The sequence below is a fragment of the Cyclopterus lumpus genome, chromosome 15 (assembly GCF_009769545.1).
Source record: "Cyclopterus lumpus isolate fCycLum1 chromosome 15, fCycLum1.pri, whole genome shotgun sequence".
Taxonomy (NCBI): domain Eukaryota; kingdom Metazoa; phylum Chordata; class Actinopteri; order Perciformes; family Cyclopteridae; genus Cyclopterus; species Cyclopterus lumpus.
Genome location: NC_046980.1, coordinates 12,326,703 through 12,354,551, shown reverse-complemented (window position 1 = coordinate 12,354,551; position 27,849 = coordinate 12,326,703). Strand labels below are relative to the sequence as shown.

The 27,849-nt window shown below is 41.0% G+C and overlaps 4 protein-coding genes across 12 annotated transcripts; 2 read left to right on the top strand and 2 right to left on the bottom strand.

Moving 5' to 3' along the window:
- Positions 1–1,412, top strand: zgc:163080 (uncharacterized protein LOC799515 homolog). Of its 3 annotated transcripts, XM_034552578.1 has the most exons (6): positions 49–132; positions 247–358; positions 588–670; positions 761–862; positions 941–1,028; positions 1,124–1,412. In XM_034552578.1, the coding sequence occupies exons 3-6, from the start codon at positions 595–597 to the stop codon at positions 1,164–1,166; spliced, it is 309 nt and encodes a 102-aa protein (XP_034408469.1). In that variant the 5' UTR covers positions 49–132; positions 247–358; positions 588–594; the 3' UTR covers positions 1,167–1,412. The 3 variants fall into 3 exon arrangements, with proteins under 3 accessions (XP_034408468.1, XP_034408470.1, XP_034408469.1); XM_034552577.1 differs by lacking the exon at positions 247–358 and having other exon boundaries at positions 1–132; XM_034552579.1 differs by lacking the exon at positions 247–358 and having other exon boundaries at positions 47–94.
- Positions 1,413–1,715: 303 nt separating this feature from the next.
- Positions 1,716–3,990, bottom strand: gsta.1 (glutathione S-transferase, alpha tandem duplicate 1). The gene is made up of 7 exons (XM_034552576.1): positions 3,413–3,990; positions 3,203–3,321; positions 3,042–3,093; positions 2,690–2,822; positions 2,459–2,594; positions 2,182–2,307; positions 1,716–2,032 (listed from the first exon to the last, which is right to left on the bottom strand). Exons 2-7 carry the CDS (start codon positions 3,287–3,289, stop codon positions 1,895–1,897), a joined length of 672 nt encoding a protein of 223 aa, XP_034408467.1. The 5' UTR covers positions 3,290–3,321; positions 3,413–3,990; the 3' UTR covers positions 1,716–1,894.
- Positions 3,991–5,369: 1,379 nt separating this feature from the next.
- On the bottom strand, positions 5,370–19,192 carry LOC117743660 (serine/threonine-protein kinase ICK-like). Of its 7 annotated transcripts, none has more exons than XM_034551352.1 (17): positions 19,168–19,192; positions 16,375–16,419; positions 16,229–16,283; positions 15,712–15,965; positions 14,276–14,538; positions 14,111–14,165; positions 9,548–9,669; positions 9,359–9,438; positions 9,138–9,270; positions 8,882–9,053; positions 8,294–8,461; positions 7,824–8,204; positions 7,241–7,449; positions 6,933–7,075; positions 6,433–6,549; positions 6,233–6,340; positions 5,370–6,108 (listed from the first exon to the last, which is right to left on the bottom strand). In XM_034551352.1, the coding sequence occupies exons 5-17, from the start codon at positions 14,374–14,376 to the stop codon at positions 5,957–5,959; spliced, it is 1,941 nt and encodes a 646-aa protein (XP_034407243.1). In that variant the 5' UTR covers positions 14,377–14,538; positions 15,712–15,965; positions 16,229–16,283; positions 16,375–16,419; positions 19,168–19,192; the 3' UTR covers positions 5,370–5,956. The 7 variants fall into 7 exon arrangements, with proteins under 7 accessions (XP_034407243.1, XP_034407242.1, XP_034407245.1 ...); XM_034551351.1 differs by lacking the exon at positions 19,168–19,192 and adding an exon at positions 18,724–18,831; XM_034551354.1 differs by lacking the exon at positions 19,168–19,192 and adding an exon at positions 18,724–18,831 and having other exon boundaries at positions 14,276–14,534.
- On the top strand, positions 18,757–27,257 carry fbxo9 (F-box protein 9). The gene is made up of 13 exons (XM_034551358.1): positions 18,757–18,936; positions 20,335–20,406; positions 21,672–21,794; positions 21,904–21,961; positions 22,309–22,408; positions 23,048–23,175; positions 23,284–23,398; positions 23,526–23,644; positions 23,951–24,041; positions 24,128–24,223; positions 24,336–24,426; positions 25,757–25,911; positions 25,998–27,257. Exons 1-13 carry the CDS (start codon positions 18,934–18,936, stop codon positions 26,104–26,106), a joined length of 1,260 nt encoding a protein of 419 aa, XP_034407249.1. The 5' UTR covers positions 18,757–18,933; the 3' UTR covers positions 26,107–27,257.
- The last annotated feature ends 592 nt before the right edge of the window (positions 27,258–27,849 follow it).

Sequence of the window (27,849 nt, the reverse complement as noted above, 5' to 3'; positions counted from 1 at the left end):
TTTATCAGAAGTCTCCGAACACAGCACGAACCAAAAGGCGCATGCGTATTGTGTTTTGAGGGCAGTAACAAGGAAGTGCAGTCACAAATTTAAGGTACCGTTTCTCAGTGCTGCTGTTTGTTTGGACGCAAGGTAAGCAATATTTACCGAGCGAATTAACTTGATGATAATATGATACCAATACATGAAGTACATCGTTATAGAATATGCGTGTGGCGCTGTTTGTTTTTGTTTGCACCACTAAAGGTCTCACAGCGACACCTAGGGATTCGTCCGACTTCTTGCGGGTAGATACTCTGACAACAGGGGTTAAAGTACTAAAGTACAGACATTATTGCGTTTACAAGTTTAGGAAGAGGTAACTACACGTGTTGGTGTTCAAATGTCATGAGTGTACATCGTAAATTTGTGGCGACTTAATTGTCTCAATATACTATAGCTAAATGAATACTTAAATTGTATAAGTGCATTATCTTAACGTTAGATCATCAGTAGTTTATGTGTTTTGTGTAAGCATTAATCTCAAGTCATAGTTTAACATAAATACAAAACATTCCTCCTGAGCTGTACTCCTGTTCATTCTGCAGCTTCGTGATGGCAGTGGACTGGATTGGATTTGGCTATGCTGCAGCCATCGCCTTTGGGGGATTTATGGGCTACAACAGAAAAGGTCGAACGCTTTTTATTTTGGAAGACGGCTGAACTTTAAATGTGTCACTTGATGAAATATGAATAACCCTGATTATCACCACGTGTGTAGGCAGCGTCATGTCCCTGATGGCTGGTTTAGTTTTCGGTTGGTTGTCTGCTTATGGTGCATACAACGTCTCCTATGACCCAAAGGACATCAAGGTCTCATTGTGTAAGTATGGCGAAGCTCCTTAATATATTAACAGTTTATGAGAATTGATTTCATGTCATGGGGGTTTTCTTTCTTCAGTTACCTCGGGAGTCCTTTCACTCGTGATGGGAATGAGATACAAGAAATCTGGAAAGTTGTTGCCTGCTGGCATTATGTCGGGCCTAAGGTCAGAGTCCAAGTTTATTTGAGCAAATAAATGATGTAACGGGTATTACACACTTGTTTTAATCATGTTTGATTTGCTGTCTCTCTCTCTTCCAGTTTGTTGATGGTGTTTCGGCTGTTACTGCTCCTCGTTGTGTGACTGGAGGAGGAACACTGACTGAGGGCTCTGTCTCTCCATGAGCAGGCCTTGTTTTAAAGGAAACAACATTCCCAGTGTGCATACTAAAACATGCCTTCTGTTTCGTGACCATGTGAACAAAAACTTTGCAAAAACTACCAGAGGGTGTTAAACAGATCCACGGTTAATTTGCCTACTAATCTTATTGCATTAAATCTGTTTTGGCGATCTTGTATAAATAAAACTCTGTTGTTGTATGAGCATGAATGTAAATCTCTTGAATTGGGAGTAACATATGTACATGAGCTGTGTGTGTGCAACTGTATGTGTTGGCAGGTGGTTTACACAACTGAATGTGTGCAGGCTGCTAATACTGTAACGTTAGTAATTCAAATAAGGATTCTTTACTACTCTGCTTTGTCTAACTTTTAAAAACAGTGATTTTTCTTTTTAATACAGTAACAGCAGAACAAATGTGATTCTTAATGCTTTTATGTACTTGGTGTAGATATAATCCAAATGCTGTAACTGACTAACCAGAACTTAAACACAATTTATGAAATGGTCCTCGAAAATTAACCATTTATTTAGTAGACTTCACAGTAGACTTCACTCGTCATTAAGAAAAAACAGATTTCAGTTAATTAGATTTGCAATGGATTAGCAGTATTCAACATAAACAAGCAAATAATGAATCTGTATGTCTTTAATGAATCATTCACACTGCCTGTGTGAGGAAGGTGCAACATTTATTTCAATGGTAGTTTGAAGTTGAACACCTCCTTGACGGTATTCGCATAGATTTCGTCTGGCCGCGGCTTCCTCTGGCTTCCGGGCTGCAGGAACGTGCCAATGGCAGGAATCCTGGTCATTCTGCCCTGGAAAGACTGGAGGGAAACACAGAAAGACATTCTTAAACAGAGCATTTGGTAATCGGTGTGTATTTTTGTTCTTATTAACGATAAACAGATTTTATCGGAACATATTTTGTTTTGTTCCTCTGTACGTCCGGTCTTATATAATATGTTTCATTTACCTTGATGTTGGAAAACTCTGCGAGGATTCCAGCGAATAACTCCTCCAGCATCAGGGTGCATTCAAGCAGCTGCACATCTGCACAGCTTATTCTACCTCCCACCAGGTAAATGGGCCCAGACAGTGCCTGAGATGTTCATCAAAGACACACAATATTGTGTATAGTCATATACAATTATCAACAGCTCCATTTTCCATCAAAAAGGGTGTTTAGCTAAGATGAATCAGTTTCTAGAAAACGTCAATTCGTATAATATGTACAGTAAGCATGACGGTACCTTCTCGAACACAGGTAGATAGCGGCCTTTTGCTTTACTTTGAATGGTCTCCAGTTGTGCAGTTTTATCTGCACTGAAGGGCAACATCATTATCATTTCCATGAGGTCAATCACTCCCTCCGAGTACATGTTGATCCTGAGGAAAAGCATATACCGTGACACATCCATCCACTAAAGTCACATGGTACAGAGGACACTCATAATTACGCTTTTAAAATAAATGGACCATACATGACCCGGTCTTTGAGATCTTTTCCATGAAGATTGTACTTCTCTGCAATGTAATTTAAAATGGCTTTTGTCTGAATGAGCTTCATGCCATCCATTTCCACCATAGGAACCTGTTGAAACATGAGATCTCCATCTGCAAAGAAAACACAGCAGCAGGCATGAAGAGCGGCACACCCTAGGTGTAGGTTCGAACTATGACTATAGGTCAGGAGTAGGTTTAGACCTTCACCTAAAAATGGTTCCATCATAAATGGGCCTAAACAGTTAAACATTAAACTGAAAAAACAAACAGTGACTTGATAACCAGCTAGAAGTTTCATTTCTGCTTTAAACACAATTTTTTGAAACTCACCACTCAGGAGTTTTTCATACTGCTCACGAGTTGTCAGATAGACCTCATCAAACTGTGAACAGGAGATTGCGTAACAGATTTAGGGCATATTCAGGCGTGGGTTTGAGGGTTGTTAAAAGACAACAAAGTTTCAGATTAGTATCACCACAGCCTTCACTTACCTCAACTCCTGCAACAGTCAAAAGCCAACGGATTGACTCCATTTTCCCTCTCCCATTGAAGTAGTACAGCACAACTTTTCCAGCCATGGCTTTAGTATTGGCAGTGTGTAGTTAAATAGCTAAAACAAAAAAAGAGACAGAGTAAATCTCACAAAACACAAATGCACGTAACAAGGAGTGGTAACCGAGATAACGTATCTTAAATTATACCTGTGCGCACCGCTCCAGCTGCCGTGGAGAAAGTCGAGTGAAGTGAGCAGTAAAAGGTAACGTTTAGTCCTTATATAATAAGGTAGTGTCGGAAGAAAAAAAAAAGAAGGTGGGGAAAACCTTTAACGACTATGATTGGTTGGTGGTGGCCAATACAAACATGGCTCATTAACATATTGCCGCTAGACATCATGGGTAAAATACTAACTGTGCGCTCGTTCGATCATTTTACAGATATATTTCGTACGATAATTTTACAGATAGTTTAACGTATCGACGTAGTTTATGTTTTATAACCCCTAGTTACGCACTAAGGCTGACACGTCGATATCCGACACCATGACAGTACATTGTCTTCCTGTTCCGCTACATATAATCGACACACCGTTCATTTCTTCGTTGGATGTGAGGGCGATCTGGCTGCGACATCTGTCACCCCATTGATCGCTAGGGTTTATTCGGCTGATCTGGCTGGCTAGGCGGGTGTCCCCTTCCTCCCTCACCGCTCCATGTGTGTCCCTCCCGAAGCCCCGCGCTCGGTGGAAGAGGACGAGGTCCCCCCGGCGGACGTCCATCCTTCGGTGTACCAGTAGCTGCGCTCCCCTGCTAGAACCTCCAAACAAGCTCAAGGCCCATTTGTAGGAGAAACGTAGGGAAGTTAAGCTCCAAGCGTCAGACACATCCAAATGAGGCGCTGCACGTGGCAGTCTGCCTTACTTTTTCAATTTTAACATTATGTATACTACGTACATTATGTACGTAGTATAAACAGTAGTTTAAATAGTGAAGAATGTGTACTGTATTTTTTGTATTTTGTATTATTCTGCATTAAGTGCATGCATTTGAGTGCTTTTGGCTTGTTAAATGTATCTTGTAGCTAGTACTTGTGTACTCTTACATAATTAGGATTTTAAATAAAGGAGTTTTCAAACCAGGTTATTTTATTCTGTGATATTGAATACCGTAAAACAAATGATATTCTTCCATAATTGACAGTCCTACCACAATCTACTTTACTCAGGGGAAGAAATAACTACACATTTGGTTCTCATAATGTATGTAATGTAAGGGTATACAGTATTGATTAAACACTGCATTAAAAGCTAAATCTTTGTTGCTAATCCTAAACTAGTCTACATATTCTATGACCATATTCCCAGTACCTCTGCCACCTCCAGCACCCCTTTTTAATTACCATATAGGATGACATAATTAAATCATTGATGGATTTATACTTCTTACACTCTAGTTGATCTGTTGCCATTATTTCACTGGATTAGTTAGTTAACAATAATAACATATTGTTGGTGTGATATAAATATTTTATTTTATTTCTGGTCTTGTAACTACGTACCAAATACCCCTCATAGGTGTCAATTAAGTGCAATGTAATACAATTTAGTAGTCTAACACAATACTCATACCTGCATCACCTTCAGGACATGTGCAGGAAGAATGTTGATTAACAGCCTCAAAAGCCAGTTTTGCTCGTTGATGAAATGGTGACATCTACCCTCCATCAATCACAATATTTATTCAATTCAATTTATTTTGTACAGCCCAAAATCACAAATTTGCCTCAGAGAGCTTTACAAAATACTGTACAGATACAACATCCTCTGTGCCGGGACCCTTACAGGACCCACCCCCCAAAACAAAATGTACACAGGGAGATAAAAAGGAAATCTACCAAATAAAAAAGTCATACATTTCATTTCGTGCCCACAGTAGAATACCAGATTACTATGAACGCACTGTATTCATGCTTGTATAGCATTAACATTGTGCTACTACTGATGGATTAATCTCTAGATCAATGTAGTTTGCCAGTATCTGCCAGAGCAGCTGTGCTCACAATGGTACAGCTGTAGGTCAGATATTAGACTGATAGGTAACTTTTAATTTAAAAATCAATTTAATTTGTTTCATGAAAAATGACACAAGTTGAACACATCAGTACCCAGTCAAAAGGTTTAATTATACTCAACAACTGGCAATTCAATAATCACACTCACTTTGGCCAAGCGGGGTAGCTTGTTTTAACTTGGATAATTATACTTTAGAAACTAGAACAGATTTGAGCAGAGTCGCAACCACTTGCATTGTATTCATTATAATGCCCACAAATAGTTACCCGATTACAAGGCAAACAAAAACGGCAGCAATGTAAAAAAAACATTAAAGTAATTAGTTGTAGCAAAAACAAGTCAGTGAAGTTTTCATAAAATTCTAATATGCATATTATGTAAACAGGCTGGTGAACATTCAATTACAAATATGATACAAAACTGAGGTTGTAACCTCTGTAGGTTTGTTACAGAAATACAAAATAAAAACACAGGGGAGCAAATCTGGGCTAACATTTTGGCCGGTTGCATTTAAATATACACTTAGATATTTTACAACTCACAACATCCATAGTACACATAATGAAAAACAAAATTATTGCTCTGTAAGATGTATGCACAGATTTAGATTATAAAACAACTAGGCCTACTCTTTGGAGGTGAAAGTCTTAGCAGAGGTCAGAGCTCCAGGCCGGCACTAGCGGTGTCCATATTTGGCAGACCAGTCTGTTCGCCCGTGGATGGACTGGACCGGTGGGTGGGGCAGCAGACCCGGGGTGCTCTTGTTGGTCATTGGCATGTTGGTAGAGGTGTTCATCAGACTCCGGCCTGACTGCCATGTTGCATAATCTGAAATAGCATCAAAATAACAGGTATCTTTGACATTTTTTTCAAAAATGCATTGTTAGGTGGCTCGACACTAAAACAGTTAATAGAAGTCAGCTTGCTGAATATTATAGAAATTCATCCTCACTTGATGCTGTCGATTCCGCCGAAGGACTCTGATGCCTTCTGTGATCGGCTGAACCAATGTCTTTTTTGTAAAACGATGGCATGTATCCACCCGGGATTGTGTTTGCACCTGACATTTAAAAACAAACGATGACAGATTAATTCATTTGAATGGTAGTTGTAAGTAAGATTACAGGGAAGTTTAGTGTCCTGGGAGATTACCGTGAGTGCCTCTGCTCGGCAGAGTCCCTCCAAATGGAATACTGCTGGTGCCCCAATGATGGCTTCCAGTGACGTCTTTACTGGCATTCATGGCCACGTTCTTCTTTGTGCTAATGCCTGAGGGAGACGGTGAGAGATGATCAGATACTTTTTTCAAGGAAAATGACATAAGTGATAAGTGATCATGAGCATTATTAAATCTAACTGGGTCTCATTTCATGAATACCGATGACCAGGTAGAAACGGGTACTGCCGAAAGAGAGACGCCTCGGTTTTAACAACCTTTGACGGACCCGGCTAACCCTCAACACTCTGACGTGTCACCATGGTTACCAAATGATAAGCATTAATTCAATAATAATAATAATAATAATAATAAATATCTGTTGTAAAAATGACGTCCTCCAAAAGTCTTGTGGTTGATCTGATGTACTTTATAACATCATAAAAACATACCACCACTCACACCTGCTCAGTGGAAGTATTCAAATATATATTACCAGGTAAATATCTTGACTGCCTCAAGTAATGTTGTTTGGCAGACGCGGTTCTCGGTGGCTCCTGGTAGGCTGTACTCTTGTTCAGGTTTAAAGGTGAATCTTCTTTTCCATTGGGTCGACTGAAATCCAGAACATTTCCATATCTGAAAGACAGCGTGCGTTCAATGAGACGAAGTTAGTGAGAGTTACTTGCTTGTAGTAATTGATGTATGGACATTAGCTGAGGCTACAGATCTTTTTGCATATTTATATTGTTATAAGTCCACTGGCCCAAAAAGGTACCACATGATGACAGATCATGGCCTCACCTGCTCAGCGTGTCCTCCCCCTGCCTCGACTTCTCTGTGGAGAAGTTACTTTTTCCAAGAATACTTATGGATGTCAGATCCGTTTCTTCGTCGTCGTCCCAGTCTTCACCCTTCGGGTGTCCTGTGCCGTGGCCCCAGCGCTGCCGCCCCCCTTTAGGTTTCAACTGATAGCTCAGTAGGTTTGCTTTCTCTGTCTCCTTTCTTGTTTGCTAAAAGAACAACATCAGACATATATGTAAGAAATATGTTTCACAATTCCATGATCGAAAAAACAAGTTATTAGTTCTAAGTATTACTGAAAATACTGAGTAAAGCTAAATAATGTAGCTTAGGTGTTAACATCAATCAGCCATTATCAGGAATGTATAGGAGGCCAGGTGTAAGGCATTACTAGCCCAGGATTTAACATCAACATGTTTATTATGCAAAGGCTTCATTAATTTATTCAAGAAATAAAGAATAATTGGTAAAACTAATAAGAGTAGCAGATATATAGAAAATACACCATAAGTGTGTGTGTGTGTGTACTTTGACCAAGTATTATATATTACCAAGTATATGTATATAATATTTACAGCCTCACCTTGCTCTGCAGACTCTTGTCAACAATGTAAGGAAGATGGCTTTGTGGTGTTCCTCCGGCCTGTTCCTGCTTCAGGATGTGCTTCGACTGCTGCTCTCGCACCAGCTCTGTGTGCCGTTGGTACGATGCCGCCTGTGCAGCTGCAGACACAGGGGAAGGCTGGATCTGCTGGAGAGGCCTGGAGGGGGAGCAGTGTTGGTTTGGAGGTGGAGGCTGGGAGGGGGGCACAGGCTTAAGCAGCAGTGGCTGCTGCGGCAGCGTCTGCTGTGACTGGAAAGGAGCCTGCAGCGGCACAAGGCCTGGCTGAGGTCTGCCCTGCTCCAGGATCTGTTGTGGAGTGCCCAACGCCTGGCCCACGTGGAAGTAAGAGTACCTGAGAGCCTGAAAAGATATCAAGATTTGAACAATACAACAGCAGCTTTTCATTCTGTATGTTAGATTATTAAGAGGAAGTGTAGATCGGACCCTACCTGGGCCGAAGCTGGTCTCTTCTTGGGATCCCACTGGAGCAGATCTGTCATCAGATGAATGGCTTCAGGACTGGCATTTGGGATCAGTGTCTTTAGATTACTGGGAACACACTGAGGCCAACGGAAATTCATGGCACTTGCCAGATGATATCCCTCCAGCCAATCATTCTAGAGGGGGGAGAGACATACAGTACAGAATATTTAACAAGAAAATGTGTTTCTATTCACCGTGACAGTAGATTAGTAGTAGATTAGTAAAATAAAATAAACACTGAGGGGTGACCCGTAACAAAACCAATACCTACACTGAGATATATATATATATATATATATATATATATATATATATATATATATATATATATATATATATATATATATATATTCTGTGCACAATACATATTCCTACTACATAGTATTGATGTTTTTGGTCTTATTTTTCAAACATAAATGAAACTTGGGAAATGAAAAAGGTAATTTTGGTCTCAGTTACATTCAAGTGCAGTTAAATAGTGAAGAATTACTCATTTATGTGTACCCATCTACACATCCTGTGTAATTCTGCTGTACACATGTGAAGAGCCTTACCTTCTTTGGCGTACCCAGGACTTGGCACACTTTGAATATGGTGTCTACTTCACTGGAGCCTGGGAAAAGAGGCCTGAGGGTATAAAGCTCTGCCATGATGCAGCCAACTGCCCACTGGTCTATGGGTGAACTGTAGGAGGTGGATCTGAGGAGCACCTCTGGGGCTCTGTACCTGGTCCAAAAGAGAGGGTACTCAGACTTGAGTGCACTGAACTATCAAACAAAGTGCACTACGTTTAATCTCAAAGAAACTCACCATCTCGTTGAGACATAGTCTGTGTATGGTGGTCGAGATCTGATTTCACGGGCAAGCCCAAAGTCAGCTATTTTCACCAGCTCTGGGCCCATGCACAGAAGATTCTCAGGTTTCATGTCCCTGTGAAAAAAACCTAACAAAACACAAACAGCGTGACCGTCTCGGCACAAAACGTCAAATGTGCCACATTTAATTAAGCATGCAGTCGTAAACAGACGTACCATGTTTATGAATGAACGTGAGCCCCTGTAATATCTGGAACATAATATTTCTTACAGCAGATTCAGGAAACAATCGAGTCCTGCAGCAAGAAACAAAGAGTTAGAAAACTCATACGGTTAAGAAACTGTACACATTTATCAAGTTATAACTGTGGGATTAATAATGCAGCAAGCAACAATCATACGCACCTGTCTTTCATAAGCTGATATAGATTTTCCTTCATGTACTCAAATACGAAGTACAAGTGATCATTTTCTCGAATTACCTCCTTAAGTTTGATTACATTGGCATGGTTGAGTTTCTTTAAGGACTGTAAAAATAAAAGAAACAGACCATGTAAGAACACGTGGAACAGATCAACGAAAAAGTAGAAATATAACGTCAACGTAACCATACTGGACAATGCACACGGGTCACTGCAGCACATTCAAAAGCACGCCCTACAACTATGAAACACAAGCTTCATTTTAAAACATGGCTCGACTACGAACACAATGGAGTTTGGGGGTAAATGCTGCAAAGGTGGGATTTAAACTCACAATTAAAATAGGGTGAATAGAAAGCAGGATGGAGACATAGACACTAATCCCATGCACTGGAAGGACATAGGTTTAACTATGCTACATTTTAGTAAAGGGGGGAACGCTGTGATGGGGTTTTGAGATTGTATGGTGTGACATGCTATAATTATGATCCAGCTATCCTCTAAGGACCAGCGAGTTCCACACATGTTTTGCTGCATTAAGTTCAAGCTCTAGGAGAGGGATGTGTAAGCCAGCGATGGGAACCGGAGCTCAAAACGAACAGCACACAAGAATCACCTTCAACTCTTAGAGCTGGTGTGTGACTTTGAGCTGTGAGGAAATTTGAACAGTAACATACTGAATTGGTATGAAAACAAACAGACATTTTCAATATGTGACAACTGGTCTAAAATGTAGATGTACAGTATATTAATCATATTATCGCTACTGCATTACCTGCAAATCATCAAGAAGTTATAGCTGACAACATAACATCAAACATTACACGCCATCGCTATTTGATGTTTACGTATTTATGTACATATTATTTTAAACGCTCTGTGAAATGCAGCCCACATCTTGTCGAGGCGATGATACAGCAATTACTAAATTCAGCATTTAGCTGTTGTATATTTGTTCTATTCCCTTGTATTTAATGTTAACCAGTAATACAGCATAGCGCAGTGATATTTCAAACCCAAAATCTGAGAATGGAGCCAATACTCATATGTTTGAGGAGCTTCAATAAAAACATTGATTTGCAAAGTTAATGGGGATCAGTCGCAGCCAATACATTCAACAGTACATTATTATCAGTTAATATAGACAATTCTCTGCCAAATCATAGACGCAACTGTATGTAAAGTATTCAAGTTGATTTGGGGTTGTATTTTCCGTAATTCTGCGGTGCTATATGATGCCAACTTGAAAAAAAAAAAAACACAAGAGGATGATCCAGTCAATGGCAAGGTGAGAGAATATGTCATCACAGGACAGTGGCCTCATCTGGGAGGAAGAGACAGACGCAATGACATCCCTGTTCTAGTGAGGGAGAAAAACAAGCTGTACGTCAATGAAGATGGTATCCTGTACAGAAAGGATAGGAAGCTACATGAGGAAATGGGACATCTCGGCGTGGAGCGAACACTCAGTCTGATCCAAGATCGATTCTATTGGCCTCATATGCAAAAAGACGTGGAGCACTATGTGACCAAGGTGTGCAGCTGCCTCAAACGTAAGCGTACCTGCTTCTGGAAAGCTGTAAGGGAGGATATGAGTATATCCTAGTTGTGATGGATCACTTCACGCGCTTCGCGCAGGCTTACGCATGTATCAACAAGTCGGCAAAAAATGCAGCTGAAAAGATATTTGGCGATTTTGTGCTCAAGTTTGGATTTCCTGCCAAGTTGCATTATGACCAGGTCAGGGAATTTGAGAATAAACTGTTTTCCAAGCTCGAAGAATACTGTGGCATCCAAGGTTCACGCACAACACCCTACCATCCAGCTGGAAACGTGGTGGAGAGATTTAATCGAACACGCCTTTCTATGCTCAGAAATCTGACAGAAGCTGCAAAGTCAGATTGGAAGAACTTTGAAGCAACAGGATATGCACCATACTACCTTTTCTATGGCAGGAACCACAGACTGACACCAACTGATCAGGGTGCTTCTCACATTGAATATGCAAGTAAGTGGAGAAGGTGGATGCAGGAGGCATACAGGCTAGCAACACAGACAGTCCAGAGGGAAAAAAGTAGAGCTAAGAAGCAGTATGACCAAAAAGCTCATGGAGTGGAGCTACAGCCAGGGTGTAGAGTACTGGTGCGGAACTTCAAGGACAGAGGAGGACCTGGAAAACTCAGATCATATTGGGAAGAGAAAATCCATGTGATAACCGAGAGAAAACATAAGGACAGTCCTGTCTACGTTGTACAGCCTGAGAGAGGCCCAGGAAGGACCAGAGTACTGCACATAAATCTGTTACTGCCCTGTGACTTTCTGCCTGTGGAAGAGGATAAACAAGAGAAAAAGAAAATGGAAAAGAGGAAGTCAACACATGTATAACGAAGAAAAGCCAGCAAAGCCAGCAAAAACAGAAGGACAGAAACTCTGACAGTAGCGCGGAGGATGAAAGTAACTGGAGATTCATCACCACACGACCAGCCAAACCACTTCAACACATTAGGAGCCAGCTGAGAGCAAAGGCAGAGGAATTCCAGCCACAAGCAGCTGTCAGAGAACTGGAGCAAACTGGTGAGGAAGATGAGGGTCCAGCAACCAGGACCGGGACCAGGACTACTGCGTCAATGGTTGATGGGAAGTGGCGAAGTGGCGTGGAGTCGCCTCTGGACGGAGGAGGGTGGAGCTGGGTGATCATAGGGTGCTGCTTCATGGTGACAGTCTGCACATGAGCAGTGACGAGGTGCATCTCCATCTTCTTCGTGGAGTTTCAGACTCACTTCGGAGCCGACAACGCAATGACGTCGTGGATCCACAGCCTGGTGGACTGCACCACCATGCTCTGTGCTCCTATCGGCAGCCTGGTGGGGAACCGCTGGTCTTGCCGGGTGGCGGTGATGCTCGGGGGACTCTTGTCATCCTTTGGACTCCTGCTGAGCTCCTTCAGCACCAGTCTGGAGCTGCTGTACCTCACCATGGGGGTCCTGACAGGTCTGGGCTTCGCCCTCTGCTACACCCCGTCCATCGCCATGGTGGGCCGTTACTTCCGGTGCCGCAGGGCTCTGGCGTACGGCGTCGCCATGTCCGGCAGTGGCATCGGGACGCTGTTCCCGGTGCCGGTGGTGCAGCTGCTCATCGAGTCGTACTCGTGGAGGGGCGCGCTGCTCGTCCTCAGCGCCTTCGTCGCCAACCTGTGCGTCTGCGGGGCACTGCTCCGACCAATCGGGTGGCGGGACAGTGAGGAGGAGGAGTCAGTGGGGGAGGAGGCGGAGACAGTGGAGGAGGAGAAACCTGGTCTCCTCTTGACCCGGGACGCCGAGCTCGCCGTCAAACTCCCCAAAGAATGGGACGGCTGCCTCGAGCCGGTGGCGCCCCAGGCTACGATGCCGGGAAGCCCCGCCCCTCAGGCCCAGAGCAGGCGGGGCTTCAGCTCCTGCTTCTTGTCCGGTCAGGAGTTCCGCTTCCTGCTGCTGCCGGACTTCCTGGTCCTGGCCGTGTCCTTCCTGTTCCTGGCCAGCGGCTGCAGCCTCCCATTCATCTACCTGGTGCCGTATGCGCTGAGCGTCGGGGTCCGCCACCAGCATGCCGCCTTCCTCATGTCCATCCTGGGGGTCCTGGATATCGTGGGGAACATCACCTTTGGCTGGCTGACGGACCGGAGGTGTCTGAAGGCCTCTGCTGCGTCCTCGCGCCGCTGCTCCGCTCCTTCACGCTCCTTCACGCTCCTCGTGCCCTTCGCAGTCGTCTACGGTTACTTTGACGGCGCTCATCCCCGTGGTGACGGCAGATGTGGTGGGAGCGCGGTACCTGTCCTCGGCGCTGGGCGTGGTCTACTTCCTGCACGCCATCCCCTAACTCATCAGCCCCCCCATCGGAGGTTGGCTGGTCGACCTCACAGGAAGTTACACGGACAGTGGCGGCTCGCTGCTGTCCAGCGCAGTCGTCCTCTCCGCCATCGTTGGGATCCGCCGCCGCTGCCACCGCCCCCCAGCGCCGAGAGCTAGCTCCTCCCCCCCGTCTGTCCGACAAATCGGAGGCAGTCAATCGCACCGCCGCTTAGTGGCGACCAATTGGATTAACGGAACAGCGGAGACAAGGGCCATGATTGGCTGGCGAGGACCGGACTCCACAGTGTGAGCAACGATAACGTTACGTCACAAGCAGAATAAAACACATTTAAAAAGGAGCGCTTTGAGAATGAAGAGGAAAATGTGATTTTTACACAAAAACAGCAGAAAGACACTTTAATATACAGAAATGTGTATCGTTGAATACCAAAGATCCATGTTTAAGAAGTATAATAATGTGAATATTTACTGGACGTCTTTGACAGGAAGAGATGTTTAAAATCATCTTTTTCTCGTTTTACGGTCGGTTGTTTGAAAGATAAACGAGATGCACAGAGAATATATAAAGAATAATAAATAAATGTGAATATTGAGGGGTCAATGTCCAGTTCCTGTTATTGTGTCTATTGTTAATGAGGGACCCACATATATAAATGTGTGAAATTGTGTTAAAAAAAAGGTAGAAAAGATAAACCCACCTTGACTTCACGAAGGTTCATGCATTCTTCCCAGGAGTAAAATTTTCTTTTCATTCTGAAAAATATTTTCGCCATTAACTTATTTTTTGCAAATTATACCAAATTGCATGTCAAAAAGAAAAAGGTGCTGCCGACACAAACGCACACAATTGTCCGAATACTCACTTCTTTATGGCCACCAGCTCTCCTGACTCCAGACTGCGACCGAGGATGACGGAGCCGTAGGTTCCATCCCCGAGCTGTCTGATCGTTGTGTATCTATTCATTATGCTTGTCCTTCCATAGCATCCGGGGGAAGATGATAATTGGGTGGAAAATAGAGTGTTTGCCTCCCGCTGCTGAATGCAACCAGATTTTCCTGTGACAACAGCAGAAGACCACAGGCAGAGCTGGAGGACTCATGGTTTCATGGAATTGCCTCCTTCTAGCTGGGAAGGTGAGGGATTAATGACAAAAACTGTTGTTAGGTATGTCAGCCTGGCTGTTTGAATTACTATGTTTACTATGTGACCACACACTTATGACTAAATGAAGCATTTAATGGTTGAAACACTTGTGAGTGCTGTGGACAAACTAGATGAATTTTTGGCATTCCTATACTGAAATGTATTTGTATGTATCGGCCACAAGATTTGCCAATATATCAGCAATGTCCAATATATCAATTAACAGTTTCTCAGTCATGCAAATCAAGTGTTAAATTGACTGCCTCTCTACATTTCAGTCCAAGGTAAGCTACCTCTGATGATGAATTAAGAGTTTTCCTGGTTTTCAGTGCCAAAGTTGGATCTGCCTGCATCATCAAATGAAGGATTTGGGATAAAGATAAGGGACCTCCTGTGAGGTATACTATAGAAAATAAAAGTCTCCCCAACACTCCATATTATGTTTTGACTAGTGTTTCTTCACTTTGCTGTTTGAGCTTTGCTGTGCCAAATTATGCATCATCTGATGAAGAGGGAAACTGTCTCTGAGCTCAACTTAAATCTGAGTTTAAGACAAGATGGTTTTGCTCATCGCCAATCATCACTGTGGAAACAGGAAATCATGTTGGACTTTTCAGGAAAGTAGGAGACATCTTGCCTTGCAGTTAAACCTTTTTAAGTGTACAACATTAGCACATTCTGTATTTTTAAATGTGGAAAAGGGAGTGGATACAATTTTTTTTTTTTTTTTTAAATGAGGAAAAATAACTTCAAATCAGACACATAGCGTATAAGTGTCGAGTAACTTGAACTGTTGACTGACAAGTGAAATAATGTGTAAACCACCAGTGACCAGTGTGGTCACCTCTCGGTTTAAATGTCGTTCATCAACGTTAACAGAGCTAATAAATCCATCTTCTACCGTACTAACGTTATTTGGGAAAAAGTAGCTACGTTAGAGGAAAAAAGCCCGCGGAGGTTCACCGGGATGCTAGCAGACTATTTATATGTTTTTACCGCATAAAGTAACAGCTAGCCCTGGTCCAGTAAGGCTCTCGTATAACGCTACTGGTGCTGCTGGTGGCTCAGCTGCTGACAACATTACAGAAACCCCAGTGGCCTGTTTATACTGAATGGTCTGCTCACTTTAAACATAAAGCAGAGGACGTCACTCACCCTTCTCGAGTCAAATCGACAACAACACATAGTCGAGGAGCGTTCGTGGTCGATGTTCAACAACTGGCTTCGCGGATTAATCCGCTGGCTCACTGTCGCCGTTAGAAGACGGATAACCGCATCCGCCTCACACACAACATACATAAACGATATCCAGGCCCTGCCGTCATAGAGCTCGTCATAATCTCGCGTTGCTGTAAGGACAGTTTGCGGTCTCGTTACGACAAATCACAGCTCTCCTCTGGCTCCGTCGGCTACAAAGATACAAAACGAGACGGAAGAAATCACTGCGTCCTTATCTCCGAAGTCTGTACGCCTTCGATGTCATTCTCATTGAACATCTAAATATATATTTGTGAGAGGTAAATATCATAGGGAAGTCTCGTTCATGACATGATAAAACAAGACTGATATTCAAAGAATCCCCAAAAGTACAATAACGATGTATCGGCGTAAAGCAAAGCCAGAAGTGACCAAGGGTGTATGCTCTTGTATTGAATTGTTTTTCTCTGCTCACACGTTTGTCCTCAAGTGAAGCTGATGGTCCAGTTCCAAACGTGTTTTCAAGGACCCTAAAGGAAAAAAAATGCCACAATTAATAAATAAAGTATGTTTGTTTAATGTACTTAAATACACTAAACAAATAAGGGTAACATGTATTACCAGTTATCTAAAGTAATAGCGCTGATGGGGAAAACAGGTCTTCTGCTGTTAAAATAGATGAATGATTATTACACAAACAGTATTTGAATATGTGGGTTATTTTGATGCTTTCAAATACGTTCAGTGATTACATTCTTCTCATTACATTTATAACGTGTTCACCCTTCACAGGATTGCCAACTTACATGTACTGATTAAAACCAGGCAGTTATTTTTCTAACTTTCCCAAAATTAACATTTTGGAGAGACAATGTTCTCATAGCTTAGTCTGCAATGCATACACTGGCGAAACAACTGTTAGTTAAAGGTAGAGAAAAAGTAGGCTGCAATGTCCTACTGAAATTACCAAACAATTGAAACATTACATGAAAATTGCCATTAAGCAAAGTGGGTGTATCCTTCTTTGCTCCTTCTCTGACACACACACACACACAGACACACAGACACACACACACACACACACACACACACACACACACACACACACACACACACACGCAGCAGTGGATAAAGTATTTAGATGCTTAAAGTAAAATAAAAATGGGCCTATTCCATAAAAAATAAAACAACACATAAGAAAACAATTACAAGTTCTGCTTTCAAGACTTTACTTGAACATTTTAATTAAAAAAACAATATTATGAGCAGCAAAATATACTTTAGTATTACATGTATCTCTCCTTTCCGCGTGTTATAGCACATGCATTTTATATGCGCAGGTCACTATTACTGATGTATTACAATATAAGATACAATATGTTGTATTATTTTTAAGAATTAATGATGCATACTATTTTTTACTTAGCTCATCATATGTTTTGCATGTCTTGATCTGCAAAGTAACTTGTAGCTGGCCAATAAATACATTGAAGTCAAAACTAGGCATCAGTAACAAACCAGCTGCACAAACTCCTGAAAAACTAGTCTGCCTTCAAATGTTCTTCTACATTTCTGGTGGATATGATGCGTGTTGCTTTGCTATTGGATAATACTGCCACACAAACAGCTTTTGTGACAACAAGAGTTTGGCCCATTTTCATTGTGGTGACCCTCAGGCAGGTATCAGTCACTGCTTTTCAGGGAAAGTTTAAGTGGCTCTACAACTGCTTTTGGACATTTTAAATCGGTTTAAAATGCTTGGTCACACACGGATAGAGGAGCTGATCAACACAGATGCTTTTATTTCATTTGTCAGCTGAATGACATCAATCCTGAAGAGCAGGTGTTCCACTGGATTTAGTGACTCATCAGATTCTTTGATTAGGGATGTCACTGTAAATGTCACATTTTCATAGCTTTTTACTCAAATCAAAGTCAAAGTCAAAGTCAGCTTTATTGTCACTTCTTCCATTTGTGCAAACATACAGAAGATCTGAAAATACGTTTCTCTCTTGTCCAACATAAAGTGATTGTAGTAGTAATAATAACAATAATAGAAATAATAATAATAAAGTAATAATAAAATAAAGTAATAACATAATAAAGTAATAAAGTGGAAAACAGCTAACAATAACAACAAATAACATGTAGACAACATAACAATTAAGAACTATAACAAATATATTAAAAAAACGGTGTTAGGTATTTAGATAGGGCATAGCAGCACCACATGGGCAGTATTGTGTGGGCTGTTTCTGGACTTCTAACACTCAATATTTGGTCAACTCTGAATATCGGTGACATATTTTGGAGTAGCACCCATCAAATGACTGATGTATTACTACAACTAGACTATACTGAAATGCTACTGAGACAGAAATGTGAACTGCCATTCTGAAATAAAATGACTAATTGAGATAATAATTGAAAGATGAATCCATAATGTGAATAATTGTTTTGTATACTCCACTCCAGCTTTACAATTATAACCTTCTAGGAATCTCCAGAGATCGTTCCCAATAGGTTATAAAAAGATTTGACAGAAATAACCTTCTGGGAATGATCCTTGATCCAATATACATAACGGAGAAGTTCTCAGAATGTTATTTGAAGGTTGCAGAAACATGATCGTGTGAAGGGCGTGTGTGTGTGTGTGTATGTGTGTTACTGTGGTGCAGTCGCTATATTTCATTTAGTTAGGTCTCATGTGTTTGAATCAACATTGTTACATTTGTTAAACTTTCATACTTGATAACTCGCATGCTTCCTTTGTTTCCTATGGTCTCAGAGTCATAACAATTCACTTACTTCAATTGAAGTTGTCATTTTAGCTTCTATTTATTCATCCATTCTTTTATTGATCAATTCTAACATTCATTGATTTACTTATTTCCCCATGTAGTCATATATATTAATGCACGCATTAATAGTTAAATACGTCGTCTCGCGCCCTGTGTACCTGTGACCAACCTGCTCCTCTGTCTCTTCCTAACTTCGCCACACTTCCCGACTTCCTGTCACTGAAGCTCCGGGACACTCAGCGGAATGGCTGCGTTCCTGCGAGCTCGTAAATATGTTCGTTGTGTTGTCCGCTTCTCCGACCGTGAACTGTAAACGCCAGTGCTGACCGCTTGTGACGATACAAACCCCCCAAAAAGGACGCATACTAGCCTCGCTGTCATGGTGGGTCCCCGTGCTTTTACTAGATATACAGAGAGAAACGTGTTAGCCAGCTAGCGAGCGAGCTAACGGAGCTAACGTCGCACGGATACCATTAGCCGTGACGTCAGTTCGGTTGTTGTTCTGCTCGACGTGTCCGGAGCTTCACTTGTTGACAAATAATAACCATTAACTTGTTACCAAACAATAACCATTAACTTGTTACCAAACAATAACCATTAACTTGTTAGCTACCATTAACACCCTGGCTGTGGCCCGAATCAAGCGACACGTCGTCTTAAAATGATCAAGACGCACTTGGTGTAGTCGTCAGTCACTCGCGTGCTGTTCTCGAGCTTTATCACAATGTGATCTTTATTTCCCACAATTAACACTGTGTGTTTGAAGTAATGAAACTTTAAACTGAGTAACAGAATACAATATAATGGAAGAGTTCAGTGGTTTCAGGATGTACATTTGGATGTGTCAAGCATCACAACACTATGTAAAAGACACAGAAAAACATGTGTAGTACAGATGATAAATAAATAAATAAAAGTTAAGTTAGAATAGTTTGTTGGGCACGAATGTTGCCGAATGTAGGGGAAGCTTCTCAAAGGGCTGCTTATTGATTGATCTCTTTGTGTTTTTTTACAGTTAATGAATCAATAATTTACCTCGTAAAATGTTAGATTATAGTGAGACATTATTATGACGATTCCACAATGCCTATGAGTTGAATTGCTTCTTTTGCATGAAGAACATGAAGAAATATGTAATTGAGTCATTTTTCAAAACATAAACAATCTCAAGACTGATCATTTTTATCCTCAACAGGGCTCTCTGGTGGACAAACTCTGTAACTGGCGGTCTGTTTCTAAATGGCCTCAAACCTAGTTCAGTATTTTTGTCCTGCACTTTCTTGCTACTTTCTCACCAACATTTATACCGATTTTTTTAAAATCTAGTCCAATTTAAAAAGCAGCACATCTTTACATTTGAGAAGCTGCGAAAATACTTGCAAATATTTAGCATTTTACCTTGAATGAAAAATAATATTCTCAAGATGTTTGTTTATTTATTGTATTTACCAATAACCTCTATAAAAAAGGATGTCTGTTAAGTGCATGATATATACAGAATAAAACACAGGCAAATAAAGTAATTGCAGTTACAACTTGTCTTACTAACACAAGACAACCATGACAACAGGCAGCCCCCATAATTTCTCTACACGGTTCTGCTATATGTTTGAAAAGTCCGCTCTACGTTGTAGTTCAGGTTGATGTCAACTGGGGAAACAGTCTTCTGCAAGAAGCCACACACCTAAAAACTGAACAAATCCACATTCACGGGAGGTTTTCAGGACAAACAAAAAGCTATTGATGAATTGAAGTAAAACTTAACTTATTCTTTGTACAGGCTGAAGAAAATGCAGATATCGAAGGTACGATTGAGGATGAAGATGAAGGTTCTGATGACCCAAACCTTCAGGTGAGGAATCCTACATAGACATACAGTAGATGATGATTTAACATGTTTTTTTCTAATTTCAAAATTATTGATGCCATTAATTCCAACTAGCACATGCTATCTCTTATCCCTTCAGGACGTGAGAGTATGATTTCTTGTAAAAGCCAGCAAGCTCCACTCACTCAATTTTTAATGAAAGTTCAATAATCTCATTAGGTGAAAGTGTCACATAAATCCCTCACGTGCAGTGCAAGTATAGAATGTATTAGTACATAAATACATGTACTCTAAACCCAAGCTGAACTTGTCATACTGTTTCCAACACTTAGCCTAGTGGTCTCTCCTACACACATGTTTGGATTTTCATGGACTTGTAATCACACCACTGTTGTATGTGTAAACAAAAATCAATGCACATCAGACCACTTACTACATATTTTACAGAATACTGATCCAAGTCATGATCTTCAAGTACAACAAGAAACCCTGTACTGTATGTTAGAATAAAGATTACATTACATTTCATTTAGCTGACGCTTTTATCCAAAGCGACTTACAATAAGTGCATTAAACCATGAGTCCAAACTCAGAACAACAAGAATCGAGAAAGTACAATTTCTTCAATAAAGTTAAACTACCAATGTTTTGAAGCGGATGCGGGCGGCCACCGGTAATCACTGAAGGTCGCAGAGGAGCGGAGTAGTGTGGGTACATTTCGGGAGGTTGAAGACCAGTCGAGCAGCTGCATTGGATGAGCTGTAGAGGTCGAATGGCATTAGCAGGTAGACCTGCCAGGAGGGAGTTACAGGTGTCTAGACATGAGATGACCAGAGCCTGGACCAGAACCTGTGCCGCCTTCTGAGGGAGAAGGGGTCGTATTCTCCTGATGTTGTACAGCATGTACCTACAGGAATGTGTTGTTGCAGTAATGTTTGCAGTCAGGGAGAGTTGACTGTCAAGTCTCACGCCAAGGTTCCTGGCAGTCGGGGTCGGGGCCAACACTGAATTGTTGAAGGTAATAGTTAGGTTATGGGTGGGAGAGCCTTTTCCTGGAAGGAAAAGTAGTTCAGTCTTGTCCGGGTTAATTTTCAGGTGGTGCGCGGACATCCACTGAGAGATGTCAGTCTGACAGGCAGAGATTTGTGCTGCTACCTGTGTTTCAGATTGGGGAAACGAGAGGTCACCTTTGATGTCCACTATTTCACATGTTTTTTCATGAGAGATAGAGAACACGGAAGCCCGGGACTTTTTTTTTGGCACTTAACAACATTTTTATTTTATTTCAGCTGGAGCTCAATACGTTCAGAGCGCAGTGGATGTCTGAACTCAAACGGAGCTCTGGAGCAAGTGGCCGACTGCTGCGAGCTAAAGGTCTGAAGAGGCCCCAAGATATTGCCCGAGAGGAGAAAGTATGTTGTGAAATGATTTCTCCAGGTCATGTACATTGATGTATAGCAGAGTGTGTTTACTGAACTCCACACTGCTGCTGAATGACTGATCTGAGTCTTCTTCCTTCAGGCCACCGAGCTGTTCTTGAGAGCTGTTCAGGAAGAGCAGAATGGAGCTGTCTATGAGGGTATGTGTGCAGGATGGATGGTGATCAAAGTCACCAGTGAAAGGATGAAATGTTCACTTTATCACAAAACTATCTTTTGGAACTAACCAAAATGCTGTGAATTTTTTTTTTATAGAGTAAGCTAATATAAAAATGCTCCATTATATCAGAGTTGTTTTGATAATACAGGCATTTCTACCTCAATCATGAGATGAAACATGGGAATGATTCAACAGTTCAGATGTCATGTTTAATCCACCCATATAGTTTTGTGACTTCGGTATGAGAAACCAAAACAGGCGATTGCTTGAGCACTTTAATTTGATATTCTTGTTAATGTATCATCAGATGTATTTCTTTACTTGCAGCAATCAAGTTCTATCGCATGGCTATGCAGCTTGTGCCTGACATTGAGTTTAAAATCAACTACAGCCGTCCTCCTGATGCAGACCGAGTGGGAGGAAACTAGTAAGCTGCTTTTTTATTTTTAGATATTATTAAAAATCTAATTCTGCAATATTTCAATGTGGCTTGAAAGGTCTGTTTTTCAAAATGTAGATCTCTTAAAACACACCTTTTAATGTGTTTTTCATCTTAAAAGAACATTGTGTTGCATTTAGGGTGATGTATTAGTAGACATTAATTATAATAGCAACAATTGTGTTTTCTTTTCTGTATAATCACCTAAAAAGAGGAATCATTGTGTTTTCATTTGCTTAGAATGAGACATTTATATCTACATGCGGAGCTGGTCCTCCTCACAGAGTCCATAATTTTTCTACAGTAGCCCAGAACAGACAAACCAAATACTGGTTCTAGATATGGACATTTGCATTTTCACTTTCTTGTGTGGGCACAACACATTTCAGTTAGTTGCATTCTGGAACCTCATGAATAGATGCCGCCAAATCCAACACACTGCACCTTTTAAAGTCTCAGTGAATCTGAAGTTTTATGTAGCGTCAGGCAGCCAGGATTGCTAATGTGAGCTGACTCATTAAAACAAACATCTTGCTCATGTCTAAAAGGTGAATGATGTGGAGTGCAGACTTGTATGAGAGACGGGGATACTCTTATGTCTAAAACTGAACATGTGTTTTATTGCAGCATGGACAATAATGGTGATGGTGAAATTGAGGATCTCCTTGCCTACTTTGAGCAGGAGCTCACTCTGGAAAGCTCATTTCCAAAGATCTGCACTCCTGAGTTGGATTTGACTCAGATGCACATTTCCGGTAAAATCTAATTTATTTATTTTTAGATTGTAAATATGTCTCAAGTCATTTTCAACTTGTATTTATGCATGTGTTTGTATTAAATGTTTTTTTGTTTTTTTACTGCAGCCTTGCCGCGTGAAATCCTGATGTACATCTTCCGTTGGGTTGTGTCGAGTGATCTGGACATCGGAGCCCTGGAGCAGCTCTCTTTGGTTTGCCGTGGGTTTTACATCTGTGCAAGGTCAGACCCTCTGTCATAACAGATTAGATGTGTGATAGCTTGTTTTTTAACAGCTTGCTTCTTCATTTCTATGTGCATGGTTCAAGGTTCACTCAATCTTTTTTATTATGCATCTATTTCTCTCCAGGGACCCTGAGATTTGGCATTTAGCCTGTTTAAGAGTGTGGGGACGGAACTGCACCAAACTTGTTCCCTTCAATTCCTGGAGGGAGATGTTCCTGCAAAGGCCTCGTGTCCGTTGCGATGGTAATTAAGTATCTTTTCAGTTTCAGTACAGGGAAAACAACCAATATAGTGTGGTTTTAGGATTCTCCTCCAAAAAAGGATATCATAATGATTTTATCAAATAGAAGCCAATTTAAGGATAATAGTTATGTGTACATGTCTCAAATAGCCATTTGGCTAAATATTGCCAGTGAAAATAACATTGGACAGATCTTGATTTTGCTTCTAAAAAGTGAATAATATCGGTGAATCAGTTTTCTATTATTACCACACTGAACATCCAATGGAGATGATTTCCTGGATGTTGAACTTTCTGTTTTTTTACAGGAGTTTATATCAGCAAGACATCTTACATTCGTCAAGGAGAGGAATCGCTGGATGGATTTTACAGAGCGTGGCATCACGTTGAGTACTACAGGTAGATGTTTGACTTTATTTGAATTATAATCTTTTGATTGTGAGTTGTATAGATATCATAGATCAGAGTTGTCATTGTTATCACAGGTACCTCCGGTTCTTCCCCGATGGCCACGTCGTCATGCTGACCACCCCTGAAGACCCTCTGTTAGTTGTTCCTCGCTTGCGTACTAAGAACATCAGGTACATCTTTTCTGTTTCATACCAACTCAGCTAGAAGTCTTAACATGAAGAAATCATTTCCGTGTGAGTGGCAGCACTTTTCACGTTAGTTGAATTTTGTTTAATCTTTCAGAATGGATTCTGTTCTGCTCGGTCATTTCCGTCTGTCACAGGAGACAGACAATCAAACCAAAGTGTTTGCTGTTGTCTGTAAGAAAAAGGAGGTGAGAATACATTTGGGGATGAGAGGAAGATTTATACTGTAGCAAAGACTAAGTGGCCATTGTGCGTCCTGCTTTAAAGCACAAGTATGGATGTGCTTTTATGTAAATTGACCACCTATGGGGCCATTATTGTAGCAAAACTATTTTATAAATGTGTGTGGACAGTTGTGTAACTATCTCAAATTCTTGTGTGCGTAATACAATTTGTAAATGTGTAAAAAAAAAACAATCTCAATCGGTCTTCAATCTGTCTTTTTTTTTACGCATTTACAAATATGCATGTGTATTGAGATTGATTAATAACTAGTAGATGTAGGCTGTATTGCTAATGAATCACAGAGCGGTACAGACAAAACTCCACATGCATTTGCAAATATCTACCAAGTGTTGGCAAAGTCATATGTAAAAAGAAAACTGAGAGGCCCGCTGAGTTGTAACGGATGACTTGTCTGTACAGTTACTGACATCTATGTAGGTGCAGTTACAGATTAGTCTACGCATTTACAAATCTCAATACAGATTTGGATTCATTAAAAAAAATGATATATACATCACAGATGGTGATAGTCACACAACTCTCCACACACATTTGCAAATAGTTTTGCTACAATTATGGCCCCACACCATTTATTTTTAGCTAGGTCTGAAATGAGAGCATATTTAAGGTTTAAGGATTTGGTTTGACATGTTAAAAAGAATATTTTAAACAAAGTTAACCAATAGGTAAATCAAATACAAATTAAGGAACTTAAATGAAAGACTCATTGTAACTTTAAATGTTTTAAATACTTGCACCTGTGTTGGGCTTAACAAAACATACATAGTTACAGATCACTCATCGTTGCTATTTAAAGTAATGTGACATTTATTATAAAACCAGAGTAGTTGGTTATATATATATATATATATATATATATATATATATATATATATATATAAACATACAGCACCTCAATGTTGCTCTATGTGAATGATCCATAAACTGAACTTGTGATACAGTGCAATATTCTCATCATCCATTTCTACTGTAAATGTGGTGGCAATACATAAATGTAGTGCTTTGCCGGTTACTGTAGTTTATGTGAGACCGCTAACCTTTAAAGAGTCATATCTCGGATGGGGTGGATTCATTATTTAACCTAACATACACAAAGAGGAAACAAGTCTTTAACTCAGTACAGTTGAGGCTATGAAATTCTAATGTTTGCACTTTTACCTAACTAGTAATGTCATACTGAGTGATGCATGAATGCTCACTTGCACTGTAAATAAAACATTTCCAAGAATGTTAAGAGTAAAACGGTGTGTAACCTGTGTTATCTGTTCACAGAAAGCGACCGAGTTTCAAAGGAATCGGTTCTGCAGGCGGAACCCACCTCCAGAGGCTGAACACAGCTTTCACGTGGGACTGCATCTGTGCTCTGGGGGGCGTCAGAGTTTCAATAAGCTGGTGTGGATCCACCACTCCTGCCACATCACTTACAAGTAAGAGACACAAGTTAGAAAGTAGTGGAAAAGAGAAGAACTCAATTCCCTATTTGTTTCCAAATTGACCGTAATTGTGTTTTTAGGCTGACTGGGGAAACCGTTATCACGGAGTTTGACCTGGACAGCAATTACACACCCTTCTTCTTTGCGCGTGTGAAGAGTTACACAGCTTTCTCCGAACAGCCTCTTTAAGCTGCTTGATAACCTGCACATCATCCCACAAAGACCACAGCAGAAGTTCATCCGCCATTCAAAGAAAACGCGTCCTCCTCAGCTTGTTTCATTTGTGTTGCAGCTGGATTACAGTCTTGAACCCTCATGTTTCCTACTTGCAGACACTTTTCATTTCAGGTTTGCATGATAGGATACTACTTGTTTTATGATTTCAGAAATTAAGGTATTCTGTTGAGAGCTAAAATAATTAGCAACTTTTCCCACCTGCTCCAAGCAATGAATGTTCTTACGGTGTTTTGTTTCATGGCCCACTTTCTCCCTCAAATAAACAGTGGTGAAAAGAATGTTCTCTTATAGTTTGACTTGTTTTAACTGAATGACTGACTAAAACATCATCCTCAGGGTAGTGATGTGTATCTAACAATTCTTAAGCATGTAATGCACAATCGTGGCTATAGGAAATATATTCCATCCCTAGAATTATTGAGGTCCTATCACACAACCTCAGGGAAAAGACAGTGCGGATGTGATTTGGAGACTGCTACAGGGCATTATTTGTCTTGCTAAATAATGCGCCCATTACATTTTCTGGGAAAACCGGATTTGCAGAAGGGGAAATGCATGTGAAAGTTGTGTTGGATTAGGCTAAAAGATTTCTGCTTTGTTAGTTGGGTTTAAAAAAACTGTTCTAAAGGTATGACTATTCTATCCCACATTTCTAATTAAAATGGCAAAGATATCTATTTCTGCTCTGGTATGAGTTGGTAGAAAAGGAGACACATTTTGAAAAAACTTACAATTAAATTAATTTGAGATTAAGTTTGAGTTGATTGGCACATGATAACTACCGGTACTCTAAATTGAAAGCCTTTAGGCTCTAGTTGTATAACAAATACACATTATGATATTCATATTGCTTTGAGGTGTAGGGCAGCTATCAGGGTATTGGTGCAAATTGAAACTAAATCCAAATAAAAAGATTAAGTAGGTATCCCCCCAAAACCATCTTCACAGTGGTTATAGTCTGTTCTTTTCCCCCTTTCGGGTGCATCAATATATTGATCACTTTTGATCACTTTTTGCTGTGTACTTCATGAACATTCTAAAAAAATGTGGTTGTGTTTTGTTGTCCCTTGGGTATCTACAAAAATAAAGCCTTTTAGAGGATTTATTGTCTGTACTTATCGTCTGCCTCTCTTCTACTGCAAATTCAATGTGAAGCTCCAACCAGCAACCGCTTAGCTTAGCTTAGCATAAAGACTAGGAACGGGGGGAACTGCTAGCCTGGCTCTGAAGGAAACAAAATATCCCCACCAGCACCTCCTAAACATACTAATTTCCACATAATTTCACACCTGGAAGCTGCCCTGTACAACTACACTCTGATCTGCTTGTCATTAAGCACCTCCACTGGAGCTATTGGGATTAAGGGCCTTGCTCAAGGGCCACAAAGTGGTGGTAATGAGGGAGGAGCCGGGAACCTCAACACCATCACCCCGTCCCTCTGTCTCCCTGAGGCTATGGCCTCTGGAAAATCAGTGAGCAAGGCATTGTTTGCCTAGTGGCCGGCCACCAGATGCGCCACAAAAGCTCACAAATGGTTTCTCTGTCCTCCTGTCAAATGGAGCTGTGTCACACACAGATAGCAGTCTGCACACAGTGCCGTGGAGGAGGTCGGCGTGGTAGAGTGGTACCTCTTAAGTAGAAAGGACTGACCGGGGAGTAGGCTTAGTCAAAGCAGCTGTCAGGAAAGGAGAGGAT